The sequence below is a fragment of the Colletes latitarsis genome, chromosome 5 (assembly GCF_051014445.1).
Source record: "Colletes latitarsis isolate SP2378_abdomen chromosome 5, iyColLati1, whole genome shotgun sequence".
Taxonomy (NCBI): Eukaryota; Metazoa; Arthropoda; class Insecta; order Hymenoptera; family Colletidae; genus Colletes; species Colletes latitarsis.
In genome coordinates, this window is record NC_135138.1 from 35934405 (window position 1) to 35962386 (window position 27982).

The 27982-nt window shown below is 35.2% G+C and overlaps 5 protein-coding genes across 9 annotated transcripts; 3 read left to right on the forward strand and 2 right to left on the reverse strand.

Annotated features, from left to right (window-relative positions):
• Window positions 1–1592: 1592 nt before the first annotated feature.
• On the forward strand, window positions 1593–7637 carry LOC143341961 (ciliary microtubule inner protein 2B-like). 2 transcript variants are annotated; one of them, XM_076765403.1, is made up of 5 exons: window positions 1593–1721; window positions 5489–5564; window positions 5924–6089; window positions 6194–6430; window positions 6740–7637. In XM_076765403.1, the coding sequence occupies exons 1-5, from the start codon at window positions 1648–1650 to the stop codon at window positions 6967–6969; spliced, it is 783 nt and encodes a 260-aa protein (XP_076621518.1). In that variant the 5' UTR covers window positions 1593–1647; the 3' UTR covers window positions 6970–7637. The 2 variants fall into 2 exon arrangements, with proteins under 2 accessions (XP_076621518.1, XP_076621519.1); XM_076765404.1 differs by lacking the exon at window positions 1593–1721 and adding an exon at window positions 5352–5401.
• On the reverse strand, window positions 1705–10367 carry LOC143341959 (mini-chromosome maintenance complex-binding protein). 3 transcript variants are annotated; one of them, XR_013079705.1, is made up of 10 exons: window positions 10229–10367; window positions 9827–10104; window positions 9196–9540; window positions 8776–9095; window positions 8519–8698; window positions 8189–8432; window positions 7936–8106; window positions 7657–7857; window positions 6588–6659; window positions 1705–2372 (listed from the first exon to the last, which is right to left on the reverse strand). XR_013079705.1 is itself a non-coding variant. In XM_076765401.1 (9 exons), exons 1-8 carry the CDS (start codon window positions 10233–10235, stop codon window positions 7666–7668), a joined length of 1737 nt encoding a protein of 578 aa, XP_076621516.1. In that variant the 5' UTR covers window positions 10236–10367; the 3' UTR covers window positions 1705–2372; window positions 7657–7665. The 3 variants fall into 3 exon arrangements, 2 of the variants coding, with proteins under 2 accessions (XP_076621516.1, XP_076621515.1); XM_076765401.1 differs by lacking the exon at window positions 6588–6659; XM_076765400.1 differs by lacking the exons at window positions 1705–2372; window positions 6588–6659 and having other exon boundaries at window positions 7551–7857.
• Window positions 10368–10425: 58 nt separating this feature from the next.
• On the forward strand, window positions 10426–11625 carry Vti1b (Vesicle transport through interaction with t-SNAREs 1b). The gene is made up of 2 exons (XM_076765405.1): window positions 10426–10656; window positions 11044–11625. The coding sequence occupies exon 2, from the start codon at window positions 11136–11138 to the stop codon at window positions 11478–11480; it is 345 nt and encodes a 114-aa protein (XP_076621520.1). The 5' UTR covers window positions 10426–10656; window positions 11044–11135; the 3' UTR covers window positions 11481–11625.
• Window positions 11626–11920: 295 nt separating this feature from the next.
• LOC143341960 (2-oxoglutarate and iron-dependent oxygenase domain-containing protein 3) lies at window positions 11921–14739 on the forward strand. Its single transcript, XM_076765402.1, has 5 exons — window positions 11921–12377; window positions 12629–13066; window positions 13141–13294; window positions 13351–13477; window positions 13719–14739. The coding sequence occupies exons 1-5, from the start codon at window positions 12262–12264 to the stop codon at window positions 13868–13870; spliced, it is 987 nt and encodes a 328-aa protein (XP_076621517.1). The 5' UTR covers window positions 11921–12261; the 3' UTR covers window positions 13871–14739.
• Window positions 14740–14996: 257 nt separating this feature from the next.
• Window positions 14997–27781, reverse strand: Fasn1 (Fatty acid synthase 1). 2 transcript variants are annotated; one of them, XM_076765398.1, is made up of 8 exons: window positions 27490–27781; window positions 22732–22927; window positions 22304–22657; window positions 19067–22221; window positions 18538–18988; window positions 15680–18453; window positions 15350–15586; window positions 14997–15258 (listed from the first exon to the last, which is right to left on the reverse strand). In XM_076765398.1, exons 2-8 carry the CDS (start codon window positions 22841–22843, stop codon window positions 15157–15159), a joined length of 7185 nt encoding a protein of 2394 aa, XP_076621513.1. In that variant the 5' UTR covers window positions 22844–22927; window positions 27490–27781; the 3' UTR covers window positions 14997–15156. The 2 variants fall into 2 exon arrangements, with proteins under 2 accessions (XP_076621513.1, XP_076621514.1); XM_076765399.1 differs by lacking the exon at window positions 27490–27781 and adding an exon at window positions 23124–23257.
• Between the last annotated feature and the right edge of the window lie 201 nt (window positions 27782–27982).

The following is a 27982-nucleotide window of genomic DNA, read 5'->3' on the forward strand; positions in this document are numbered from 1 at the left end:
ACCAAAAATGCTTGTAATTCACCCCTATAACTAAATATAATTTTTTTAATATGATTTGAAATTTTTTAATTTCGTCTGAAAATTTCAGTACCAACTCGAATTTTTTTCTCGAAAGTGGGTAGGATTTCGGGGGTATGTCTATTCACCAAAAATGCTTGTAATTCATCCCTATAACTAAATATAATTTTTTTAATATGATTTGAAATTTTTTAATTTCGTCTGACAATTTCGATAGCTACTCGAATTTTTTTCTCGAAAGTGGGTAGGATTTCGGGGGTATGTTTATTCACCAAAAATGCTTGTAATTCACCCCTATAACTAAATATAATTTTTTTAATATGATTTGAAATTTTTTAATTTCGTCGAAAAATTTCGATATCTACTCGAATTTTTTTCTCGAAAGTGGGTAGGAATTCAGGGGTATGTCTATTCACCAAAAATGCTTGTAATTCACCCCTGTAGCTAAATATAATTTTTTTAATATGATCTGAAATTTTTTAATTTCGTCTGAAAATTTCAGTACCAACTCGAATTTTTTTCTCGAAAGTGGGTAGGATTTCGGGGGTATGTCTATTCACCAAAAATGCTTGTAATTTACCCCTGTAACTAAATATAATTTTTTTAATATGATTTGAAATTTTTTAATTTCGTCTGAAAATTTCAGTACCAACTCGAATTTTTTTCTCGAAAGTGGGTAGGATTTCGGGGGTATGTCTATTCACCAAAAATGCTTGTAATTTACCCCTGTAACTAAATATAATTTTTTTAATATGATTTGAAATTTTTTAATTTCGTCTGAAAATTTCGATACCTACTCGATTTTTTTTCTCGAAAGTGGGTAGGATTTCGGGGGTATGTCTATTCACCAAAAATGCTTGTAATTGACCCCTGTAGCTAAATATAATTTTTTTAGTATGATTTGAAATTTTTTAATTTCGTCTGACAATTTCGATAGCTACTCGAATTTTTTTCTCGAAAGTGGGTAGGATTTCGGGGGTATGTCTATTCACCAAAAATGTTTGTAATTAACCCCTGTAGCTAAATATAATTTTTTTAGTATGATTTGAAATTTTTTAATTTCGTCTGAAAATTTCGATAGCTACTCGAATTTTTTTCTCGAAAGTGGGTAGGATTTCGGGGGTATGTCTATTCACCAAAAATGCTTGTAATTCATCCCTGTAACTAAATATAATTTTTTCAGAATGATTTAAAATTTTTAATAATTTTTTAATGGAGCCTCAGTCAAGAAATTGATATTCTTTATTGTCGTCTTATTTTAGCCTCAAGAATCTCCCATTAAAATTTTTCCCAGGGGGTGGCCGAACACCCTGTATACCGTTTTATTTCGCTGGTGCGCGGGCTGAACCTGGCCATGCGTAACACTTCCTTCGGCACCTCTCCTCGCGTTGTAACGCGAGCTGTACGGTACGTGTTCCGCGTCGCCTAACGTCCAGGACGCTATTATCCGTCCTCCAGTTGATCGCTAAGTCTGTTCCCGTAACAGTTCGATCGTAAGTAGCGCGCATCCGTAACCCGTGATCGAATAAAATCCAAAGAGATCCAGCGATATTGGCGGGAAAATGAAGACCGCGGCGGAAGGAGCAACGTTACTTTACTCTATATCGTGATCGTGCAAACAATAAGAAAATGGTTTTCGATCCAGTCGCCGAAGAACAAAGGAAACGCTTCTTTAGGCAAAATTATGGCGCTCATTTACCCGGGTAAGGCTCGTCTGCTTTCCCACAACAAACAAAAACCGCTTCGGTCGCAGTCTCACTTTGCGTAACACGCCTCAATTTACTTCTACTTTTACATTTATATTGGACTTTTTCTTTTAATAATAAGCAAGCTGTACCAATTATTTAGATCTATTATAAATTATACCGAAGATTCAAATTGTTTGGCTGTTAACATTCCATGATCGGGCAATGGAATAAAATATAATCAAGATCCTTTATATTCGACTGTTTTTCATGGATTCATTTGAATCGATTAACACGGTGGTCATTGGTAGCCGGTACTTCCAAGTCTTGAAAGTCTTCAATCGTTTGACTGTTAACATTCCATAATCGGGCAATGGAATAAAATATAATCAAGATCCTTTATATTCGACTGTTTTTCATGCATTCATTTAAATCGATTAACACGATGGTCATTGGTAGCCAGTACTTCCAAGTCTTGAAAGTCTTCAATCGTTTGACTGTTAACATTCCACAATCGGGCAATGGAATAAAATATAATCAAGATCCTTTATATTCGACTGTTTTTCGTGGATTCATTTGGATCGATTAACATGGTGGTCATTGGTAGCCGGGGCACTTCAAGTTTACAACCCGTCTTAAAATCTAATCGTTGCAGCATCCAAGTGGGATCTGAAAAATAAAAAATAAAAAACCTTAGCCACTGTTCCCGTCTCATCGTTAATATTGTTCCGAGCCACGCGTTACACAAGTGGAACTGCGGCCTCAGACACTGGCTTGTATCCGTTTACGTATTACGATCGAATGGAACGACTCGTTTCGTTTTCCAGCGATGCTTTATTTAGCGAGCGAAGCGTACACCGTAAACGGGTACTTTGATTCAATTTATGCGCCAAAGACCTCCTTTGCCGTTGTATTGTATTAAACGGCTTAATTGGATTTGCAACGCTTACCGTTCATGCTAAATGTTCTCTCGTTTATCTCTCGTTGCGTAACGTACGCTGTACAAATCCAGCACACGCGACAATGAAAACGAAAAATCGAACTTGAAACACGTGCACCGTTCGCCACAACTAATAGGGCACTTGGTCGGAAAGATTATCAACTTTAGAACCACTGTAACTTCGTGAACAATAATTTTCCTGGTTTCATTTTAACATACGAGGGTCGTTCAATAAGTGTTAGAAAATCCAAGACCTGGCGCTCGAACCATCGAAAATGGTTTGTTTTTAGTAAGCATCATGACTCACTAGACAACTGTCAAAGTTTCAGTTATATCCACCACATGGTTTCATTTTTATTGTCGATCTTGCATCGAGATAATGCACGGATGCAGACCTGTGCAGTTTCGATGGCCAAAATCATGGAATTAAAGTTCGAATTATTACAACATCCATTGTATTCACTGGATTTCGCCCCCAGTGACTTTTTTTTATTTCCAAACTTTAAAAAATGGCTCGGCGGACAACGGTTCACGTCCGACAAGGAGGTCACCGCCCAAACAGACGCCTATTTTGAGGACCTTTCGAAATCTTACTTTTTAGATGGCTTAAAAGTTGGAAAAACGCTTGGAAGAGACTATGTTGAAAAATAACAAAAAAATCTACCTAAAATAATTTCTTTTTCTAAGGACTTATCGAACGACCCTCGTATAAAACAAAAATACTTGACCCGTATTTTTCTTAGAGAAAAGATGCGAATGAATGAATTTTGTATAATTTGTTTCGACCAAGTGCCCTAATACTTATGACTAATAGGTACGATCTACACGATATGAACGATAACGTGCACGCACGGGCGATTTCGTTGAAAGAAAGCACTTTTCACTTTTACTATTGTTCCGGGGACTACCGGTGCACACGAGAGGCAATCGAACCGTAACGTGCTTTCGGTGTTTCTACATTGTATATTCAGTCGCATCGTACGAGTAATTAATACGTAAAAGTTGCTATTAAAATTTACTAAGAGAATGAAAACTGGCTATATTGTTATCAACAGGCATAAACGCAAGGACAAGCAAATTTTCTATCGCGGTATTGAATGCGTATGAACAATAGTGCTCGTATTGTCCACAGGACAAAAGAGAAGCAGAAAATCGTTGTGTTTTGTAGCTATTTTAAAAACGCGATGGTTCGATGGGAAGAATTTTACAATAACTGACCAATTTTAGAATCGTTACGGAATTCTTCTAACAATTGTTTTTATCTGGACTGCGTTAAAATTGAACGTGAATCCGCAATTCTCGGGAGTAGTAATGCGCCTACAGTTACTTTTAATCTACTATCATCGATTCGATACGCCTTTACAGTTTATTTTCTAATGCATGTTGCCGGTTCGCGCGCGAAAGCGCAGTTTTAGAGTACCATTCGCGAGTTAAATTACGCGACGAAACTGGTACCGGTCCTGGTACCAAAACGCTTTACACCGTGATTCCACCACGCGAGGAAATCACGCACAAAACCCACCACTTGTGTCGGCGAATTTATCCTATTTGCGCGCGTGTCGATCGATTCGAACGAGAAACTTTCGCGTCCAAGGTAAACTCGACGAGATAACGATTCGTTCCGAATTAACGCGAGTTACGCCACCCTGATAGCGGCAAAATAGGGTGTACATTTGAAAATTATTTATAACGATACAGGCACGTCGATCGAAACGAAACCCACCCCATTGAACAAACGTTAAGAATATATCTCCAAACATGAACGACTATCGTGACAGTAAACGTGTTGAGACAGTATCAATATTTGCCTAACTATAACGCGAAATTTCACGACACCTCGTCCTCGAATAGTTTCACGAAGATGTGAAAATGCCACGTTATAAAATTCTCATATTGCAGTAAATATAGAGCTAATTATAAAAGCGTGCGGTCGACGGTATTAAGTAGGCGTGAATTTTCTTGGAAACGATCGAGTTTTAAACGCAGAGTACAGAGAACGTAGCGACATTTTTTCCGCGCCAATAACCCAGTAAATCCTATACGGATCCATCGCGGTCTCGCGAAACGAGATCGATGTCAACGCCTTGACACTGATCTTGTAATCCTCTAAGACAAAGATGGGCAAAAAACTCTTGACGCGTTGTTCGTTCGATAAAAATACATTCTAATTTAATATGAAATATTTAACCATTTTTTTTTTTAAACTCGAGTGTTTTAAGTACCGAGGATCGAGCGACTCCCGTTCGTGTCGAACCGTACACGAACCAATTCTGTCGTCGCATCGTGACCGTCGCAGAATAATTGTTCGATTTAGTGGGTCACCGGTAGTCCACTTTTACGGTCCTGCGACTACATTGTTTTAGAAAGCGGCTGTTCCTTTCGATCGAGTCAAGTTCGACCATCCGCGACGAAACGGAAATCGTTAAAAAGTCGCGCGAACGCTCGTACATACACTATCGTCCATAAGTCACCCGGTCGTTTTGCTCGTCCGTCTTGGAAAATGCAAATTACGATACAAATACAATTTCCTGAAGCGACCTTATTACGAACGAGTTAGTGTTAATTTAATTTTATAATTTACATAACTTTACAGTGTTAATTCGTTTTTATTCCACGCTTATTAAATGCCCGGTGACTTACGGACGGGAGTGTACATACAGTACCGGACAAACACTTTTTATTATGTAATTTCAGCATACGACAATTAATAGTACACACCCCGTAAGGATAATATACGTTACCATAATATTACGATACTGTATGTATTGCACGGTGACAATTGTAGTTAAAATGTACTGGTCGAATAAATAATTGACCTTTCATCGAATACGTTTCGTTCGTTTAGCTACACCGGACATTGTCCTACCCTCAAGTTTCGAGTCGGAAAGCGATTTGGGGCTAGCACGGAAGAAATTATGAAGGTAAGAGCGATCGAAATCTGATCGATCAACGAGCGAGATATTCCAACAGTGAACGAAATTTCTGTAAGAACACCACTATTCTGAATAAACGAATGAAAAAAAGAGGCATCCTGTTCTTATACGAATTTCGTTCTTACCTCGGTCAGCGTTTTAATATTTATGTGCCCAAAGTGAGAACACGCGAGTTTGTTTACATGCACTGTTTCACGGTAACGATACTGCAGTGTTCATAAGGTTTTCACACGCTACTAACATATATTTATAGAATAAACGAACATCTGGTAGTATATCATGGTGTTCTTATAGAAATTTCGTCCACTGTACGTTCATAAAGTTGATAGTTCCATGGGTTCGTGCAGGAATTACTCGAAAAGAAAATCCTGAAGACGGGACCTTACAGGCCGAGTTCCGGTCGGGACGTGCACGAAAATGGTTCGATCCCTTGCGGGAAAGATGACATTAGGAGAGATTGGAAAACCGACGCGCAATTATTCAAAGCACCGCCGTATATATTGGGATACACGGGTAAAGGAATTAAAGCGATCTGCGATTTTTACGCGTACATGTTCGAAGTCGAGGTTGTATCGTTGCACGGACACAATAAGAAACGTTTGATCGTTCAATTATAGGATATATTCCTGGATTTAATAGCAGGTACGGTCTGTCCTTTATGAGAGCCGTGGAAGAAGGTGCCAGGGAATGGCGTGAAAATCAAAACAAACTGAGATCGCGCAGAGAAGCTATGAGAGCTCAAGCGGAGAGATGCGATTCCAGAAATCTTTTGGCCCGAGCGAGAGCGGACAACGTGGCCATGGAGATCGATCACGATCGAAATCGTACGACTTTTCGTACGTGTTCGAATTATGGTTTGTATCATTCTAAAAATAATTTATAATTAGAACGTATCGTTGCTCTAAATAAGCATACCCTTATTAACCCTTTGAGTTCCTCTTCAGCGGAATCAAGCAATAATTACTTAACAAAAAATAGGAACATGCAGACACAAAAATAAATCATGCTTACTTGAACCAACGCTTCGTTCAATTATCACTCTAGACGATTAACTTCGATTTTTAAACTGTGGACCACGTACACCTGAAAAAAAATACATAGTATTTTATTCTTATTAAAAACCTGACAAAATACATCTATTTAATATCCAGTCATTGTTGCAGATTATGAAGTGTCCCCTGAAAGGCCACCGATCGTGGGTTACACGGGTCACATTCCGGGAGCGAAAGGGGAAGTAGCGTTGTCGAAAAGGTATGCCCAAGCCGCGAAAAAGGGACTAGAATTAATAAGAAAAGAACGCGAGGAAAGGCTTGGCAGACTAAGAGACGCGGCTGCAGTGCAAAAAGTCTTGGACGATACGTGCGTTCATGAAACCAAACATACGCGAGCGTAAGTTAAGATTTGACTCGAAATTCTATACGGAGAAAGAAATCGCTTCGAATAACGACAATCTTTTTTACGGATAACGAAAATGTTCGACGCAGAAAATGTAAATTAATGCTATCCTTAATTTATTTTCAATTTTATATTGTCGACGAATAATTCGAAATAAAAAGAATCAAAAATGTTTCTTTTAATTTTTTTTTTAAACGAAGAATATTACACCGACAAATACCATTTTCACGATCATTGGAAAATTGGAATTCGAACAACTACGCCGATTAGAAGACGATTAATATGCTTCAGGTTCTTGTACGATAAGTTAATGTACTATATTGTAGGTCGAGTACTTCTTGAAAATATTTCTGATTGGAAATATTTTCTAAGGACGGATGAAAAAGTAACAATTTGCTATTTCCATTTTTAAAAATGGAATTTAGCGTATCTGTAAATTAATGTACTTTGGTAGATATTTACAATCGCTCTTGCAACGCAATAGGTCAGTGTAGAAAAGTTTTTGATAGCTCTAGTTTGTTTACCATTTCGTAAATTTGGTACATTGATTAGACGTCAATGTTAAAAAATATAGTCCTCTTTAATTTAAATACTAATTACAGAGATGCACAAAAGAACTTCCATACAAATGTATAAAAATATAATAAAGCAGTATATTTAACATTATTGTGTCTATCAATCATACCATTTAATTTCATTTCTTCTCTGGCAATCTATCTAATCTCTTTACTTCCATTTCAACAGCTTCTTTCCAGTACTCTGTGGTTAACGTGTTCGATCCGTGCGATAACGACAATAATCTAGCCAGGATCATTAATCCATGTAAATGATCCATTGTTATATTTTTCCTCGTTTGTCTCATCTGTACAAAATCATTTTGAATTTCCTAAAAGAAAAAGCAAATTAAAAAGATTCGATTGTATAAATGTCGTAGTATTAACGTATGAAACGCAAATTCTATTACGTTTAATATATTTTCGTTGAAATCGAATTTCACATTTTTTAGAAGATTTAAATACTGACGAATATTTGTTAGTCGATTTTCATTTTTTAAATATTGTTCCGCGACTTCCAATACTTTTGGGTAAAGATTTTCTGATTCTGAATCTACCTTCAAAGCAACTTGGGTCTGACACTGAAATAAACGTACATTATATGAATTTGTCGATTAATCGAATCTTTCGAGTTTCGAGATTTCCGTAAAACTTCTTACGTACAGGAATAAACGACTTCGATTCTGATAAAATCAAAACCGGAATATCAGTCTCGTACTCCATTTTATAAAATTTAAAATCGTACATCACTCGTTGGAAATTAATTAACTCGCAAATCGTATTATAATTTTCTCGCCCAGCTTGCGAAACTTGACCAACAGTTAGTCCCGTCTCGTCTATTACGAGATGAGTGTTGTCGCTAAGTTGAAGCACTCCACTGGTTAGCCTATTGGATTCATAGTCTTTTCTAGCAACAAATATATAAAGATTCGCAATTATTATTTTAATGTAACCTTATAGATGAAGATTGCATCGCATAATTTGCCTACATACTTTGGTGATAAGGTCAAATCGTTTAAGTTTTCCAGAGTAATTTCCAATAAATGACTCTTTTCTATAAGTAGCGTTAAAAATCTATACAAATCTTTCGCGAATGTCTTGTATTTAGCAACAGGAAAATGTGTTATATTTAATGGATAAGCACCAAGATGAAAGTATTCTCTCCTCAAATAGCTAGAAAGAGAATAATACTTTTGTAAACTTCATGCTTCGTTTCTCTATGTAATTATAAAAATAAACTTAATATCTACATTGAAGAGAGTAGATGACAGATTAGGTAATCTGCAGCTAGTTTATCCCCAAAGAGAAGTTGACTGAACATCATGTGAAGGTCACTTCTTATTAATTGTGCTTTAGACAATATTTCTGGGACATTTGCAATACCCTGCTTAGAAAGACGAATTATTTTTACAGCGTGTAACCGAGGAACAATAGAAGTGGGTGGATGATGAACATTCATTTCAGCTTCTGTCATCTCAAAGTCATCAATAGTATTTTGACAAGGATTTAAAGATATAAAACCTATTATTTCAATAACTTCGTTCAATTTTAAAGCTGTTTCCTCATATATCTATAAATAAATACACAACTTATTAAAAAAAATTTCTTACATAATTTATACTTTATTGATATTTACTCTAAAAACGGAAGTAAAAAAAATATTTAGTAACCTTGACAATGCAAGCTTTACCATCATCCACAGAAATTGGGAAGTTTAATATGTATTCTTTTGAAAATATAGTTTGTTTTATTTTATGTTCAGTAGTATCCATTTTTTCATCATCTTCATTTGATGAGACCTTCTCTTTTTTTGGAGCTGGCTCAGAACAATCCATGGTTTCACAGCTATTTTCATCTAAATTTCGTTTATTACTAGCTGTTTTTGTATCATGATGAGGAAAGTGTTCATACTTTTCCTTTGCCCAATCATTCAAACCAGGTATCGATATAACAAAGCAAGTATGTCTTTCTGAATTTTGGTTTTTCTCTGAGTCAATTAAAATCTCTTCATGAGGCTAATAGAAGTATTAATAGGATTAATATTCAAATTAGTGGAATTTTAGAAATACACTAATTACAAAATATATATGCTATAAACTAAATATTGTTGGCAATTTTATACATGAGATAAACTGTTCTTCTAGTATCTCACACCTGTAACTACCTTAAGTATTTACTATAGGCCTCTTACATTAATCCAGAATGTCCATAGAATTTAGACATGGATAAAATGATGTACTAGAGGCCAAATGAAAAGCAGAAACATTCAATAGTTCGAATATAATGCAAAGATCTAATTACCAGGCACTGAACATAATCAGCATACATTCCACATCTAACTTCGTAAGTTTCAGTTTCATTATTTTTTACTTCGTATTTTTCGAAATAGAACTCTGGATTATGCATGTCTTGAACCATTCCTCTAAAACGAACTAATTGCCAGTCCGTGAAATTATGAAGAGGTGCATTGTTTAATGAAGGAATTTCCTTTAAAGCATCCGGATTTTCCAGAAGCAAGTTGCAACTTGATTGATTTGCAATAACGTGTGCAGGAGTCCAATTTGATATTTTAAGTGGTGCTAAAACAAAATGATTACCTTTCTCTGTACTCGTGTATTAATTTCGTTCAATGATAACCCTACTATTAAATTATCTTCCTATGTATCGTTATTAAGTATTTTACGAGCAAGGAAATCTACTTACTATCCATTGTAACCACGTATAACGGACTTTTACTTGTATATTTATTGAACGCAACGTTAATAACAAGATATACGAGAACGTGGTAAAAGCGCGCGAAAATATACCTACTAAAGATCTGGTCACACTGCTGAGCACGAGCAGATCTGGCATGTCGACTTTCCCTACCACTCAGTATTTCTCTGACATATGACGTATCTTGTCGGAAGCCAAAGGATCCGTTTTATCGAATCTTTAGAGGTTAATAGTTAAATATAATATAGTTGTAACTTATAGCTACAATTAGCGAACAATTCAGATACAAATGTAAATATGTACAAAGAAAATATTGAAAACAAGGGTGTGTTGCCAACCAGAATTATTTGTTTTATAATCAGACTATAACAAAAGAAGTTGATCGATCTTAACGTCACCTACGTTTCAGTTAAAAGGTAAACTTTAATCTAATTTCAGCAATATTTAAATGGTTGTCATCAATTATGTTAAATATTGTAAGCAAAAATTGAGAAAAATGTGAAGAAAAATTTGATGAAACGGTTATTTTATTTAATGAACAGTGATAACAATACTGATGGTTATTTAGATTATTATGAAGTGAAAATTGCATTGAAAGCCCTAGATTTCATGATTAAAAAGTTTATGTTTTAGCAATTAGATAATCTAACAATTGAAGAAATGGAATTTATGATCATAGAATTTGATTTGCACCACAATAGTTTTAATGAACAAATTTTAATATTATTTAAATAATTATTTTATTACAGATTTTTATTCTTTAATAATGTAATTAACTTTATAATATGTACTGATGATTTCAGTTAAGGAAAACGAATTTATGGAAATTATGATGAATCTTGAAATTTAAACAAATTTTGTTTTTCTTTTATAAATTTAATTTAATAACATCACAATGAATTTTGGAGTCAACTGGGATGAAGAACATCGACGTACATTACTGGAAGGTGATGCAGTATTACAAAGATCACACGAATCAATTTCAAGATCCCAAGCAATTGCAATTGAGAGTGAACAAATAGGGACAGAAGTAATTTCTGAATTACATGTACAAAGAGAACAATTATTGCGAGCAAAAAGAAGATTATCACATACTGATGAAGAATTGGATAAAACACGACGAGTATTACACATTATGCGAAGAAATATTTTAATGAATAAATTTGTATTAATTTTAATTATATTGTTGGAAATAACCATACTTGGTATTATTATATATTTGAAATTTTTCCATTCATAATATAATGTATTGTATTACTTGATTTAATCATGACATATATTGTGTACATACATATATTCTTAATCTGAATAATATAATATGTATATTGTATCATATGTATAAAAACTATTTAAAATTACATGATAATAAAATATAAAAAATTTTACATCGACATTTATATTTATTTAGATTTGAGGAGGGTAAGTATTTCTCCATGTGTAATTAAGTTTGAAGTATAAAGAAATGTATTTTTATGCATTTTCGCGAAATATTAGGTTTCAATGTTCAGAAAATAATGTAGAATAATTCTACAACTGTAGAATTAAATTTTTAATTTATATATAAAAGTCGTACGAGAGATTTTGTTATATAGTGTTGTAAAAAACCTTACTACATACTTTAGTGATGTACAAGTATACACCCACGGAAAAAACGTGGCAATAATACAGATGCACGGTTACTATTATTGAAAAAGGCACAATTTCAGGGAGAATACAAATTTTGTATAAAAGTGTAATGCAACAATTCTATGTCCACCGCTCCTCGAGTGTATATACATATGTATATGTGCACAGTAGATATTTAAAATATCGAAGTATCTTATTTGAATAAAACATTCGAACGCAAATATTTAATATTTTAGAATAATACATTAATACTGATTTACTTTTATAAGTTACGTAATAATACATTACACTAGTAGATTATTAATCACAGTATTACTTGATATTGTATATCACATGCGTACACACGTTGACTCAAATGTCGTTAAAGTAAGTTTGTTAAAAGTACTATTTGGAAAATGTCACAGGTGATTAAAAAGGGTAAGAAGAAGCAAATAAAAAAGGAAAAGACGAATCAAAAAGAAGAGAAATCCGAAGAAAGTGTAAAAGATACGTCAAAGGAAAACGTAAAATTGTATGTAATACAAAAATATTATTTTTGGATGTAAAGTTTAATTATGTCCTTAATTTGTAAAATACTAAGTGTTACAAATATTAAATATCGCTTCATGTTTTATTCCCTTTTTATAATTTTTAGTGTAAATTAAATTCATATTTTTCTTTATAGGTTAATTTCGATAACACGTTTAACCCTAAAGTATTAGCGTAATAATATTAATTACCAATATATCATGTATGAAATTTAAAAGATATATCATTTTCCAGAAAGTATGGCCCTTCTTTGACATTTCCTTATCAAAGAGTATGGTCGCGTTGTGCCCTAATACTTGCAGTGTTGTTTATAATTTGGTATAATAGTAAACAGGGTAAAGAAGTTCATCTAGCAAAGCAAAAAGAGATTTTATTAAGTCGTACGCAATATGTTGAGTGTTCAAATGATTATAAAGCGGAAACAGACGAATATCCAGAGTGCATGCCTGAAAAATGTGGAAGGATAGTTACAGATAAACTAGTGTCATCAACAGAAACTGATATTCTATTAAAAATAGCAACAAGTGGTTTAAGTTTAGGTGGGTCCAATGGAGGTGCAAGTATTCTGGATCTTCATTCTGGTGCATTAAGCAAAGGTCTTGGTTTTATCAATATCTATACACTACCAGAAGCAAAAAAGATATTTAATAGTGCTGATTTTGCAATTTATAAGTAAGTAAATTTGTTGTATTTATTTTAAAAAAGCATATAATTATTAATAGTTACACAATGTTTTATATTTGCAGGGTAGTCAAAACTAAAATACAACATGCGGTAGCACATAATTTTGGAGTATCGTCCAATAAAATATATCTAACAAAACCCACATTCTTTTCTCGAATGACTAATGTATCTGCAAAAACAATACACGATGTATATTGGCATCGTCATGTCGACAAGGTGCGTATATTAATTAGTTAATAATATTTCGTTTCTGAATTGAATTTTTTTTTTAGGTAACCTACAAATCATTTCATTATACGTCCTTACTTTATTTGAACGACTTTGGGAGAGACTTCGAAGGAGGTCGATTTATATTTATTGATAAAGATAATGTTAATACAACGGTGGAGCCTCGAAAAGGTAAATAATAATAGTACAGTAATGCACGGTTGAATTCTCACGATCCATTCCTACTCTTCCCTCACCACCGGAAGTAGAGAATCGATAATCGATTAATCGAAGAGAAGAAATACGCTACCTGCACACGAAAATTTCACTGCTGTGTCTCGAATTTGACGAAATTCAACTGTACATTATTGTAATTGAAAATCATACATGCAAAAAATAGAGGACTAACTTTGACTTCAAACTTATTTTGTAGGTAGAGTATCTATGTTTACTTCGGGTAGCGAAAATCTACATGCGGTTGAAAGAGTGCAATCTGGAATTCGTTATGCATTGACTGTATCTTTCACGTGTGACCCAAATGCCGCAATTTCCGATCCTAACTATTATACAAAACAAGAATTGTAAATACATTTTACGAATTAAAAGTATGCATTCCATTTAATTTCTTTTACAAAATATATACCTTCCAATGTTTCATGCTTGTTTAAATACAATATTTTTGTTTAAAGAAAAATATTGTATTAACTATAAACATATATCAGTATTATACTATATCATTATCTATTAAGATTATGTTTACATAATTACATTATAAAACAATTTTGAAAGAATATATCAGGTTTATATTATCGATAGTTATAATTTATTTAATGTTCTTTATTTGCTTATTAATATAATACACGAAAATATATAACATAACAAGTGTAAGTTGCACACTTTTAATGTCAATCAAAGTAGCTAGAAACATGTACATTTTTATATCTAACAAACTTATTGCTAATGAAAAAATAGTATGTGTTTGCTTTCAATAAAGCATTAAGTATGTTATGTGCAATAGACTGTGAAGTCTATAAATATATAATTTATATGTTAACAGTTATCACTGGAATAGTTGTTTTTTTTGTTTTAATATTTGTTTAGATACACTGTTAAAAAATGTACAAAACTGAGATGGGAAATATCGATAAGATTTTGAAACGTCATTCGTTTCTTTTGTAAAATCTTTTTAATTAGTTTCAAACATATTTCTTGTATGTAAAAATGTCATGAATTCCCAGGAATCTAGATATGAAATGACATATAATATGTATAATGCATTAAAATAAATATGTGTGTGTGTGTGTGTGTGCGTGTGGGTGTATGCGCGCGCGTGTATGTATGTATATATATATATATCTCCTATATGCCTAAGCAATGGTAACTCGTCCACCAGAAACCATTACAAAGACCTATAGTAAATATTTTACTTTGAAATGTACTATAAATATTTATACTTAAGATTCATTAAATAATTGTAGTAATACCCCTTTGTACTACTTGAAAATATTACAAATTAAAAAACAGAAACTAAAGATACACTGTTAACTTGACACATACCTTTCATTTCATAAAATTTCAAATATTTATGATTAAAGATTATAAATTCGTTATGTAAGTTAATAATGCAAATGATATGAACAATGCGAGTGGAAACCTCAAGGGAGAAACATTTGTACAAAAGGAACTTTACAAAGAATATGTAGGAATCATATTAAATATTAAATATTAAGTTTTGATGATCTCTGTTATAGTACATTGATACTTTATAAAATGTATCTATGCAACATTTATGCACATTTAAATAATGATATAAATGTAGTAGATTATTCCCTCAATTTTTTTTTTTTATATTTTAATGAGTAGAAAAAAGTTTACGTTCGTAGAATTTTTGCAATTTGTGTTGCACTGTCTCCCAGTAGAAGGCTTCTATGATTACCAGGAAATTCTTCGACTCGCACTTTGTTTTTGCAAATCTACAAATGTTAAAAATATTATTAAGCATATAGAAAAAGAAATTAAAATTAATACTTATTCGTATTCTCTTTACTTAAATGTAATAATTACCTCTGACAAACCATAATCGTTCGTTAGTTGAATAAAGTTCTCGTTAGTTTTAATTAATCTGATTTCTCCATTATATGTGTTGCTTGGTTTGTAGAAATAAGCTGCCTGCAACTTTTTGTACAATAAGTAACCAGCAACTTTCAAGTCTTCAGCTTTCAATTGCGAATTATTTATTATTTCCACCATTTTATTTAATGTTTCTTCTTCTGTAGGCATTTCTTTCAAAAGATTATATGCCTATAGAAAACAAAAATAGCGAAATATATTATACGAATGTTATCATAAGATTTCAATATGGTATGTATATGAAAATAAGAATATATGCATTACCTGTATAAAACTAATCTTCGGATTGAACTGCTTAATAAAGAATGATAGACACTTTCGGAGACCATCTGAACTTATATCTTGTGTCGTTTGAGTAGCTTGTTTTCCAATTGCTTCAGAATGTAATTTTACAAATTCTGGTGAACCGTCGAGTAGGGTTAAAACTACTACTTCTCCTAGAGTTTCTAGTTGAACAGCCATTTCAAAAGCAACACAAGCTCCAAAGGAATAACCCACTATGTGATATGGTCCTTTCTTTTGAACTGTTTTCATTTCATTTATGTAAAAGTGTGCTAATTCTGCTATAGAATTTAATGGGACATTTTTGACACATTGGAATCCCCAAGCAGGTCGATCCAACTTAGTAGTTATACTCTTGAACGCAGATACCATTCCTTCGATTGCGTGAACGAAGAATATAGGAACTCCTTTTGAATTCTTTGTTTTCAATTGTATAAGAGGCTCCAAAGGTACAATTTCTGTGCCGTCGCATTGGAACAGAAATTCTGCTACATTTTCTTCTTCCACTTCCGATCCTCCTCCTACTTCCTCGGTCGAACCAGAGTCGATTGCAGATAATTTTTCGAACGTTAAAGTACGAATCTCCTGTGCCGACAATATTAAGTCGTAATTTCTTTCGAGGGTTTGTTTGATCTCTGTTCCCATTAAAGAATCCATTCCAAAATCGGCCAAAGTAACACTGGTATTGATAGACTCCAATTTCTTAATGCCCAAGATGTTAGCAACTGCCTGAACAACGCTGACTTTGTTTGCATTATCCGTGAGTTTGCGTTTGTCTGCCACAACACAGGAAGCCAAAACGGGATGAGGTTGTTGAAGGAACGTATCCATTGTATCGAGACAACTTGCGATACGTTGTGGCAAAGTACCACCCACTTCGGTTTCATTACCACCACCCATTGATTCTAAAATTAAGCCGACGTCTCCAATAGCTCCCCATTGTATAGCAAGGCCAGGTAAACCGTTCGATTGTCGGTGTTCCATTATTCTTTCCATAGCAGAATTTGCAAGACCATAATTCGTTTGACCAATATTTCCCCTTCCACTTGTAATAGATGAGAAAACAACGAAGTAGTCCAACGAAGGACAAGATTCCCGGGACACTGCATCCAAATATTTAGTTCCGGTAACTTTGGGTAACGCTACGGTCGCGAAATCGCTACCCTGGAGATTTTCAATCAAATCGTCTCGTAAGACAGCAGCCAAATTAAATATTCCACCGACAGGAGCTTTTTCGGCACTTTCTTTAATGAGTTGTTTTGCTCCAGGTAATGTGGTTACATCTGCTGTAGAAATCAGAACGTTTACACCCAGTTCGCGCCAACGACGAACACATAATGCCTGGAAGCCAGTACGTATTCCAGATCGTGATGTCAATACTATATACTTCGCGCCACGAGTTATCATCCAGTCTGCAAGTTCTAAACCAAATCCACCAAGACCACCGACCAATATGTATGATTTTTCTGGATTCATGTACGTACGCGGAATAGCTGCGACTATTTTGGGTAACGGGGACGTAACTTTTTTCTTCTCTTCCTCTCGAATCTTTAACAGAACTTTACCAATATGTTTACCCGTAGCCATGAACCTAAACGACTGTTCGATTTGCTGTTCTGTAAAGACTGTTGAAGGAAGTGGACGAACGGCGCCATTTTGTATTCCTTCTCTAACGAGTCTTACTACGGCTTGTCTCTCTGGACCATTTTCTTCGCAGATAGCGTCTAAAAGAATGCCGTGGAAAGAAGTGTTTTTCAGGAACATCGACATTCCCAGAGGCGCGTCGTTGGACAGATCGAATTTTCCAATTTCTAGGAAACGGCCGCCTAGAGCAAGACACCTTAGACTGGCTTGCAATTTTTCTTCTGCCAATGAGTTGAGTACTATGTCAACACCACGACCATTAGTTTGAGTAAGTACCAGTTGTTCGAAACTAGTATCTCGAGAATTGCCAATATTCTTATCTGTTAATTGAGGGAACATTTTCTTCAAGAAGTCTCGCTTTTCTTGTGTACCAACAGTGGTGAATACTGTGCAGCCTGCGTGCAAAGCTATGGAAATACTAGCTTGTCCAACACCTCCACTTCCAGCATGAATAAGAACACTGTCGCCGGGTTTTAAGCCTCCTCTGACACAGAGAGCATAGTAACTCGTTGCGTAAGCTACTGGAATCGTTGCTGCTTCTTCCAATGTCCATTTGTCAGGTACTTCCCACATGAAACCGGGATCAGCTACAACAGTGGTTGCTAAACCACGTGCTGGTACCATTGCCATGATTCGTTGACCCTTTGAATTACGTCCAGAAAATTCAAGACCCAATATACAATCTTGGTTGGCTAAGTTTCCAGGAAGAGCATCCGGCGGCAATTTTCCAGTTGCCAACATTATGTCCCTGAAGTTTAGAGGTGCGTAGTATACGTAACATAACTCTGTATTCGGGCATTTTTCTGGTTGGTAATAACTCAATGGACTTTCGATCCATCGCAAACTACTCAAATCACCCCTGTACAACGCATTAATATAAGCATGTTCAACTTGGAGAGACGACGCACCATTTTGCTGATCCAATTGCAAATGTCGGTAACATCCCCATTGTTCTCCTTTCAAGACATTGGCTATTAACTGTTTCTCTAATTGTTCAGCATAGAATTTATTGTCTAGACTAAACTTAGGTGCGTTCTTGTCTTGGATGAATAGATAGCGCGATCCAGCACCACCTTCTTCTTGCTGAATACAATTCATAAAGCCAACCATACCTAAAAATGATAGACGACATTACAGATAACAATTATAAAAGAGACTGATAATAACTGCAGAAAAGTTTCGTAAAAAGAAATTACCAAATAATTTTTCGCCTTGGTTTACAAAAAGAACTTGTTCCTTTTTGGCCACGGCTGTTTTTAAAGCTGCCTTGACATCTTCGACCCAATTGAAATTATTTTCCGTTACATGTACAACGATCGGTTTCGATTTCTGCTCTTTCTTTTTCAAGAGTAAGTAAGTCTTTCCAGGCGTAACTTGTTTTCCTACATATAGTAGATCCGAGGCCTTTAGCAAATTAAGATCAAATTGACTAGTTTCTTCCAATAATACAAATCCTCCAGACTTCAAACTCTGCGATAGATTTTGTAATTTTTCTGATTTATTGGACAGCACGTTATATGCCATCACAAGATTTAGATCTTGACCAACGGGTGCAGTGTTCAAATCACGCTGTACAGCTTTAACATTTAATGCTGCTAAGCTACTGTACTGATCAACTGTACCTGTAGTAGTCACTTGTAAGTCAACCTGTAAAAACAAAATTGATGACGTACACGTTTAATCCTTTACGACATTAGGGGAAAAAATGACTGTCAGAAAACTTACAGAAATCTGGGGTTCGCTGTAAAGAATTTCCAACACGGTTGATACGAAAAGAGTATCTACGGGACGACCTTCAGCTACTTCGACAGCTTTAACCTTTATACTTCTTGAGTTTTCGCAAACAATTTGCAATAAAACCGTGAGCGCCTGTACTTTTGCTCTGTCAACATCTTGTACCAATGGTTGAGGATTTACGTAAGGTACAAAAGTGTATTTTTCATGTTTAGGAGCAGCTTGAGATTGTTGTCTTCTCGGAGCCAAGGAGGCTTTCATTTTTCTTATTTCGACACCGCCTGATTTAATAACACCGATATTTGAGTAAGAGTATACCGGGACGCCTTCGTCTTCTTTTAAGCTTTTAACATATTCCAGATGAACAGTAGGATTGATGGCAGCATATTGCATACGAGTTGGTAAATATAATGCTCTCATGTCCTTCTCGAGTATACTAAATTGAAGCATAGTGTCTATAAATGGAATCCAGTTGGACCAAAGTAATTTGCCAATACCACCCCGATTGTTGGCGGATTTAACACCTTGAAAGACTCCGCTATAATCGTATCCTCGTAATCTGAGTTCTTTGTAAACATCATTAGAATTTAATTCCAATAATTCGCGTTCGTTTCGAACAACCGGCACTGGCAAATTCAACAACATCTTTTCGGTGGTTTCCGGCACAGATATTTTTCCCGTTACCGCCACGGCTCCGTTTTCACAAATTTCGAATTCACCTGTTCCCATAAATATATTGATCAAAAACTTGATCGAACCTTCCTTCGGCATGATGGTAGCTCGTTGGAAGGCTACATTTTCAAAGACTACTGGTAATTGTTCATAGTCGACCCCGCGTAATTTTGCAAGAGTCTTCCAAACAATTACTAGATAGCCGGTGGCCGGGAAAAGAACTCTTCCGTCAATTGTATGACCAGCTATGTACGCGTCAGTTTCTTTAGACAGATCAACTTCAACCACGCTTTCTCCAGAACTACCTTCGTTCGTCATAAAAGAAGCTACGCTCCATTCGGTAGAATGATCCCATTTAACAAGAGAATTTATCATCGGTGTACCACGACCAACCGGATAAGTGATAGGCGGATACAATTTCGATAGTTTAGGTTGTGCACCTTCCATGTACAATTTTCCTATATTTTCAAGGAAGAAGCCAACGTTATTTGCATGTCCTCTCTTGTGTAAACCGATATTGGTTGCAGTTGGTGCCAATGATCGACGTAAAACTGCTTGCAACAGACAATGTGGAGCGATTTCAATTGTTATCGCATTATCCGGAATATGAGCGAGTCCTTGTTGGAAAAGTACGGGCGATAATAAATTATTTACATGATAAGCTGCAGAACTAAGTTGCGCTAATGGATTGCCCCAAGCTTCTTCAGGTATCGACGTAGAGATCCATCTAGAGGATCGTTGTTTTGGATTCGGTATAATCTTCTCGAGCGCGGCACGCAAGTTTGGACCTGCTGGAGCTACATGCTTGCTGTGGAACGCAACACCAGAACTGTCTACTACTTTTACGAAGACGTTTTCTTTCTTCAGCTGTTCCGCATATTTGTTGATTGCCTCGATTCCACCGGAAACGGTTACAGAATCGGCCGCGTTGTTACAAGCCGGTGAAATGTCAGGCGGGCATCGTGCTTTAGCTTCGTCCCAGCTAAATCCTACAGCAGCCATAGCTCCCGGCATTAGCTTCGAATCAAGAATCGATCTTCCTCTCCAATAAGCAGCCAGTACTGTTTGTTCCGGAGTAAAAGTACCATCTGCGTAGGCACAGCCTAATTCACCAACGGAATGTCCAATAATACCATCAGGATGAATATCAAGATGAGACAATAGATCGACAAGGGCGACTTGAATGGCTGCGATTGACACGAAACTGTGGATAACGTTATCAAAGGTTTCAGGCATTCCGTTCAAAATCAGATTCATCAAATCAATTCCTTCTGGTTTCAAAACATCAGCACATCGTTGCAAACTTCTTTGGAATGGTTCGATGCAAAGCAATTCTCTGCCCATACCTGCCCATTGAGACCCCATGCCAGAAAATACAAACCAAATAGGACGTTTCTCCGGCGAGTTATATTGATTAATTTCCTCGACATTAATGTTTCCCATTACAGCGTAACCACGGTACAGATGCCCTGTTATATTATTCGCGTAAGTATCATGAAGAAGGGCAATAAATTCATCGTCTTCTTCATATTCGATAGCTTTATCTAAGAGTACTTGTACAGCTTCCTCTGTACGACCTGACACTGTAACAAGCTTGAGCAATTTACTGTCTAACACTGGAGACAACTTTGGTTTCGAATTGGTACGAAGAAGTACATGTGCATTTGCTCCACCAAACCCGAATGAATTAATTGCTACAAGACCACCTTTCCATGGTGTAGGTTTGTCTACGACTTGTATCCTTCCATCGCTTAGAGCAGGTATGTCTTGGTTTGGAGATTTGTAATGTAAATTGGCCGGGATCACGCCCGATTCCATGGCGATAAGCAATTTCGCGAGAGAACAAACCCCGCTCGCAGGTTCTGAATGACCCATATTAGATTTAACGGAACCCATAAGAAGCGGTGTCTTTCTGCCTTTACAGAATAGGTTTGCAATCGAATTGACTTCTTGCGGGTCCCCAACTTTAGTACCGGTTCCGTGTGCCTCCACGTATACAACGTCGGCAGGATTAATGCCTACTTCATCGTAAATCTCGCGCATTAATTTGTTCTGCATGTCACCACTGGGAAACGTAATGCCCTGAACTTTGTTTCCATCGATGTTTGTCTTTGAGTGTAGCACAGTGGCGTACACTCTACGTGCATCCTTTGACTTTTGTAAAAAGAGAACTCCAACAGCTTCTGCTCTCACGTAACCTTTTCCATCGGCGTCGAATGCTTTGCAAGTACCATCGTGAGATAACATACTTAACCTGTGAAATTGCAAGGAACCTACAGGTTTCAAGGGAATATTGCAACCACCAACAATCGCTGCATCGCATTCTCCCGTACGCATCGCAGCGACTGCTTGATGCATGGCATACAAAGATGAAGAACACGCAGTGTCTATTGCATAACTTGGCCCATTGAAATCGTATGTATACGAAATCCTGTTTGGAAACATGGCTCTACAACAGCCCGTTAAAGCATATCCTGCAAGAACACGTTTTAAATTCGTAAATATCTCACGTTAAGAAATACATTGTTTTGTTCGTCGTGTAGGAAGTATACAAACCATTTACGGCATCTGGATCTTTAGTCCAATAATCTTCCGTTTCCGAGGCTGAAACACCGATAAATACACCAGTCTTGGATCCTCTAATATCGTTTGGATTAATACCAGCATCGACTATTGCTTCGTACGTTGTTTCCAAAAGCATACGGAGCTGTGGATCCATTACATGAGCTTGTTTGGCATGGACACCAAAGAAGGTAGCATCAAACGATGCTAGATCTTTTAGTTTGCCGGTTCTTGTAGGTATACCGTAAATACCGGAAGGCCATCGTCGTGCATCATCTGTGACCATATCGACGCCCTCGAATAAATTCTTCTTAAATTCTTCTACGTCCATCGACTCCGGAAAGCGGCCTGAAATAAAATCACGCATTACATGGCTGCTAATTATATATATTATCATGTAAAACGTAACAGAATTTTCGTACCTGAAAAACCGCTGATGACGATTTCATCGTTGAGTGTATACGGGGCATTACCGTTCATCATGGTTGGCTCTCTTACGATGGGACTGTTTGCACTTTCAAACTGAGCTGGCATTATTATAGGTGTAATAATATAACGATTTTTCAAAATGTTCCTTTTGCAGAATTTATCAGACGTGAAAACCTAGTGGACAGTAAGCTGAAAATTAAAGATAAATATTTGTTATTTTTAATGTTATATAACAACAAATTGCATAATAGTAAATTATTACGATTCATAGATAAATTTACTACTACGTAAAAGCATTAACTTTAAAAGGAAAATAATTAAACGCAAACTAATTCCTATACAGATACATAGAAATAATGAATTTAAAAATCATTTTGTTAATTACAGTTAAAATTTTTCAGATGCAGATTGGTGGTGTTTGCTGCGCCGTTAGATTACTCAGATGTCTCGACAATTGCATTAGATTACTGCAATAACTATCTCCACTTCTCGACAAACGACTGATTGAATGGTTTCAATTGAATTCGCTCCAGACTAAATCAACTCAGATAAAATTTTCGCCCATGATAATTCTTGTTTAAAAACGTATCAAAAGAATTATGCATACAGTAATAATGTATGCATTTTTTTCTTTATTTACTCTTTTACGTCACGACTTTTTCATTATTATTACTTTGATAAAATATTGCACGAAGTAAAAATTATACATTTATACGGTAATAAAATCAAATGTTATACGAAAAAGAAAAAAAAAAGAAAATTAAATGAGTTTTGAAAGAGAAGAATTTTGGTGGGCATTAAGTAATGTATGTATACGAAGATTGAATTCAAGAGTCATTAAATTCACATGTGGAATAATGATTTGTAGACGTCAACGCACATGCATCATAAAATGCGAATGCTGGAAAAAATTTGCTCACTAAATAATCAGTAGAACTTGTACTTCTTTATGCATTCGGGGTTACTCGAATATTTTATCAGACCGTAGTAATAAGCACATGATGTACAATTGACCTGACCTCAAAGAATATTCGATATATATGATCAGTATACATTGTAGTATTTACATCAGCATTAATTACCATAATTTATTAACAAATTTTACGATTTGTTAACATCAGTTTATAAATAATTACGATAGCATCGTAAGATTCACTTTTTTTTACATAGCATCTTACCTCCAAGCGGTGTGAAAATGACAGTTACGATTGCATCGCGGAAGTTCACGGTCAAATCACACGATATCGCGTGATACACAAGGACACGACGACATTTGAGAGAACGCTTAATAACAGCCAAATTAAAAAATTCAGATCTTAGATACAATTCAGGATACTGTTCCGTTATTAAATACATCAAATTGGAATTCTTATTAAGGGCACTGGTTTAGAAATTATGTAAATATTTTGTACTTTGTTTATGCGGTCGTTTCCATTAAGACAACGAGATTAGGTTCTTTACGATAGCTCATACTCTGGCTTTTGCCTGTACTATCTCTGTTTAGACGCAAATGGATCAAAATAAAGAGTAGACAAAATTAAATAATATAGACGTCATATTTAGAACACTGTAATCTTTTGTAAATTGAGAAATTCTGATGTAACATTCAGTCATGGTCGATGGTAGACGTGAATATTTCAAGTACATACAATAATACATATTCATTATGTCTTTTGAGTAATAGTACGTCAATGATTATAATCGAATATTTTACACTTGTATTTCGTAATCATTATTGACCGTCCATACAGAAAAGTTTTCATAGCTTCTTTTGATACCATTATGTAAGTATTAATTAACTTTTAATGAATTTTTGATGAATTTAGTGAATTTAATGAATTTAGTACGTAATATCGCAGAGCAATGAGTTTATGTTGTATCTTTTAAGGAGGATTATTTGTTGCGGCACACAAACGCCGCCAATAAATAATAACGTATAACATGTATAATGTTCGATAGTATTGGTCTAGTAAATTGTTACGTATTAAGTTTCGTATACTTTTTTCATGTATCTAGTATTTTATTTTTTAATTTGTTATAAGGACAATTAAGCACACTAATAACATGCTTTTAATATTAAAGCATAAGTGTTTTACGAATTCATGGTCAAGTCGCTGCGATACTAAGGTAAATACGACTAGCCTTGGAATACGCACGGTTTATCTTTTCAGAGAAAAAGTAGTTCCGTTAAATCAGCCGATTCCACATTTCTAAGGTGATCAAAAGCAACACGATAAAAGGGCTCGCTTACACGAATACATATAACCCATCAGATACTAAAGGTCTATTATAATAATGAATAGGATTATTTATTTTTCTTTTAATCGTTTACAATATTACGAATATAAAGATTTCTATCGTAAAACCCTCCTTGATCATAATGAATTCGATAAGAAATACAGATTTATTCACTGGCACGAATAAATGTTACAAATTCCGCATACATATTTCGTGAACGTATTAATCAAATGTTATGCATTATCTATTTTTTGTCTTGCTCCATTGAATGAAAATTGTAATCTAAATATATTAAAATAAATGTATGACAATTGTTTGCAGTTCAGATGTCACGTATTACCAGCACGTTAACACAAATTTGTTGCTCATTGTATATACATCGCGACAGGTACAATTCAATATTCGAAAACTGAACTACCTTCGGCTACTGAAAGAAAGTGAGAAACAAATCGTATTTCATAGAATTTCTGATGCGTAAATTCATACGTTTAACCTTTGTAATTCAGATATATTAATTTAAAAATGGGAACGATATCATTTATATCGTGTTCCCATAAATAATGGTATTATTCCTCAAATAAATCTATTAGATAAACAAAATGTGGCAAACGGCAGAACTGGTCATTCAACACATTTGCCTAGTTCATCAGCCAATCACGTGTTGCGCGACGTAAATGCGCACAGAATCAAAATTGCGACGATGGTTCGACGTAGTGTATTGAACCTTCTAACGTGCTTATGGAAAGACGTTTTGTGGCGAATGTTCACCTCCAAAATAATAAGCATTACTTCTATTTATAAGTTGAATAAATTCGTTATCATCGAGGAGAAGGATGCACAGAATAAACCTGAACATACTCAAATATCATTTGTTACATCTGTTTAATTCACTAATTTAGCATTTTTATCCTGATACTTTTTCGAAAGTTTTATAAGCAAAGGATTAATCAAACTTTTTTAAAACGTGTACAAAACATAAACATTCGTTTCCAGATTTTTGTGCCCAGTTGGACGATTTAAATTACTCCATCGATCAGTCGTCGGTAACACGTGATTGGCTATCCAACCAAGAAACGCGATGACTCAAGAAATATTCACCTTTAGACGCATTTTTTAACGCCGTTAAGTCGTTGGAATTGATAGTAGGTACGGTGGAATACAATTAAGTTTTATGCTTAATTAACTCGTAGAGTTAATTGCTCTTCAATACACGGTATGTCAGAAATGAGGAATAATTATATGAACACCTTGCAATAAAAATGGGGCCTCTTGCTCAATTAGTATTATTTTCGATGTATGTATAAGGAATCAGAATGTTTTCATTTTAAGTCAACTAGTTAAGAACGTATTATAATATTTTTAAAAATTTACATACAGTATCCCTGTTCAGTTTATATATATATTAATCGCTATAATCGCTAATTGTTTTGCGAAATGATATTTTACAATTCATAAAATAACAGTAATTTGCAAATATCGCGGGTCGGAAACGACGTGGATAAACTACTGCAAGCGGGTTGCAGAGAGAGAGTGCGCGATGCAGTAGTAAAAGTTTATACAAGTCAAACTTAAAACATTTTCGAAATTGCACACGCGCTGTTCGTGATTAAGCAAATATATTTATTGAATACTTTGTTGCATTTATTATGTTGCACGAGATCTCCTAAATACGAGAAAAATATACTGTTACAGAACATAAATTACTCGTGCATTTACTAGTTAAACTTTCACGTTACTAATTCTGTTAGAAATGATATTATCCCCGCTCTCGAAACTCTTATTCGTAAGATAAGCTTAGCTATCATTAGATTTATTATGACGTGGCAATATGAGAGCGTGAATTTAAGTCACACGTGAAGATTCTATTTGTTCAGACGTTGATCCTTATACGAAAAGCACGAGCACCGGAAATCGTTTTCCAAGCATTTCGATCGCGACAGTATGTTTACGGTACACGATATGTGAAACTTCGAAACTAACTGTGAAGTCGTGTTGCTCGACACTAGGACGTTTTCAATACTTCAGGAAGGATTTATAGATATATTTAATAACAGAAGTGTGTACACGTAAAATAAAACAATTTATCTTATGGATTGAACTGGTAATTCGAGTACCGAAAATCGTTTACCGTTGTTCGGGAACTCTGATACTCATACGTTGATAGGAAACAACTGATCTAACTTCACAAAAAAAAAAATCACATATAAATGTACCTTCCATGTTTCTCTAAATATTGTAGCACTTTGACGAGATTGAACAATTTGAATAAACTAGATATCGAACGCTTGTTTTTACACACAGACAATGTGGTAATATTTTGAATCGTAAGAGTCCAACTTCTAATAAATAAATAATTAACCGATCGCTCTTTACGATACTCAGACGTGTATGATAAATACTCGTTCATCAACAATTCAAATTATACCGTTAATGTATCATCAATATTCTATCATAATCATAATTGGCAAATTAATGGATTTCTATTTAAAGTAGAGTATTGTGTAATAACTCACCTCACACGTGGATATAATCCTGGCAAATGTTGCAAATTCTATATTTCTTTTACTCGAGGATGCCCAGAATCCTATGATTTGTACACAACGAAATTTATTTGGAATGAATAGAGCGGATCTTATCCACCGGCCTGTGCTTTCTGCACTGAAGAGACAATGGAATGTATCGAATATTATAATCTAGAAAATGGTTCTGCTGTTCAGTGACTTTAGGCGCGACGTACGGTTTCTTATCGTCAATAACCGACACCAGCGTCGCGAGCACGTCGCAGAGAACTGGCTAGCCTCTAGCTCGTGAGCATCTCGTTATTATTGAATTGGACAGACCATGTGGTCTGACATCAGACCATGTGCTGTCGACCAATAGGAATACAAGTTTCCGGTACGCAAGCGCATTAGGCGGGACCGGCGGCTCGTCTTCTGTTACGAATAATATTCTGCTTTTCTGTTGAAGCGCACCTACTCCTTCAGCTGACAGGCTATTCCACATCCG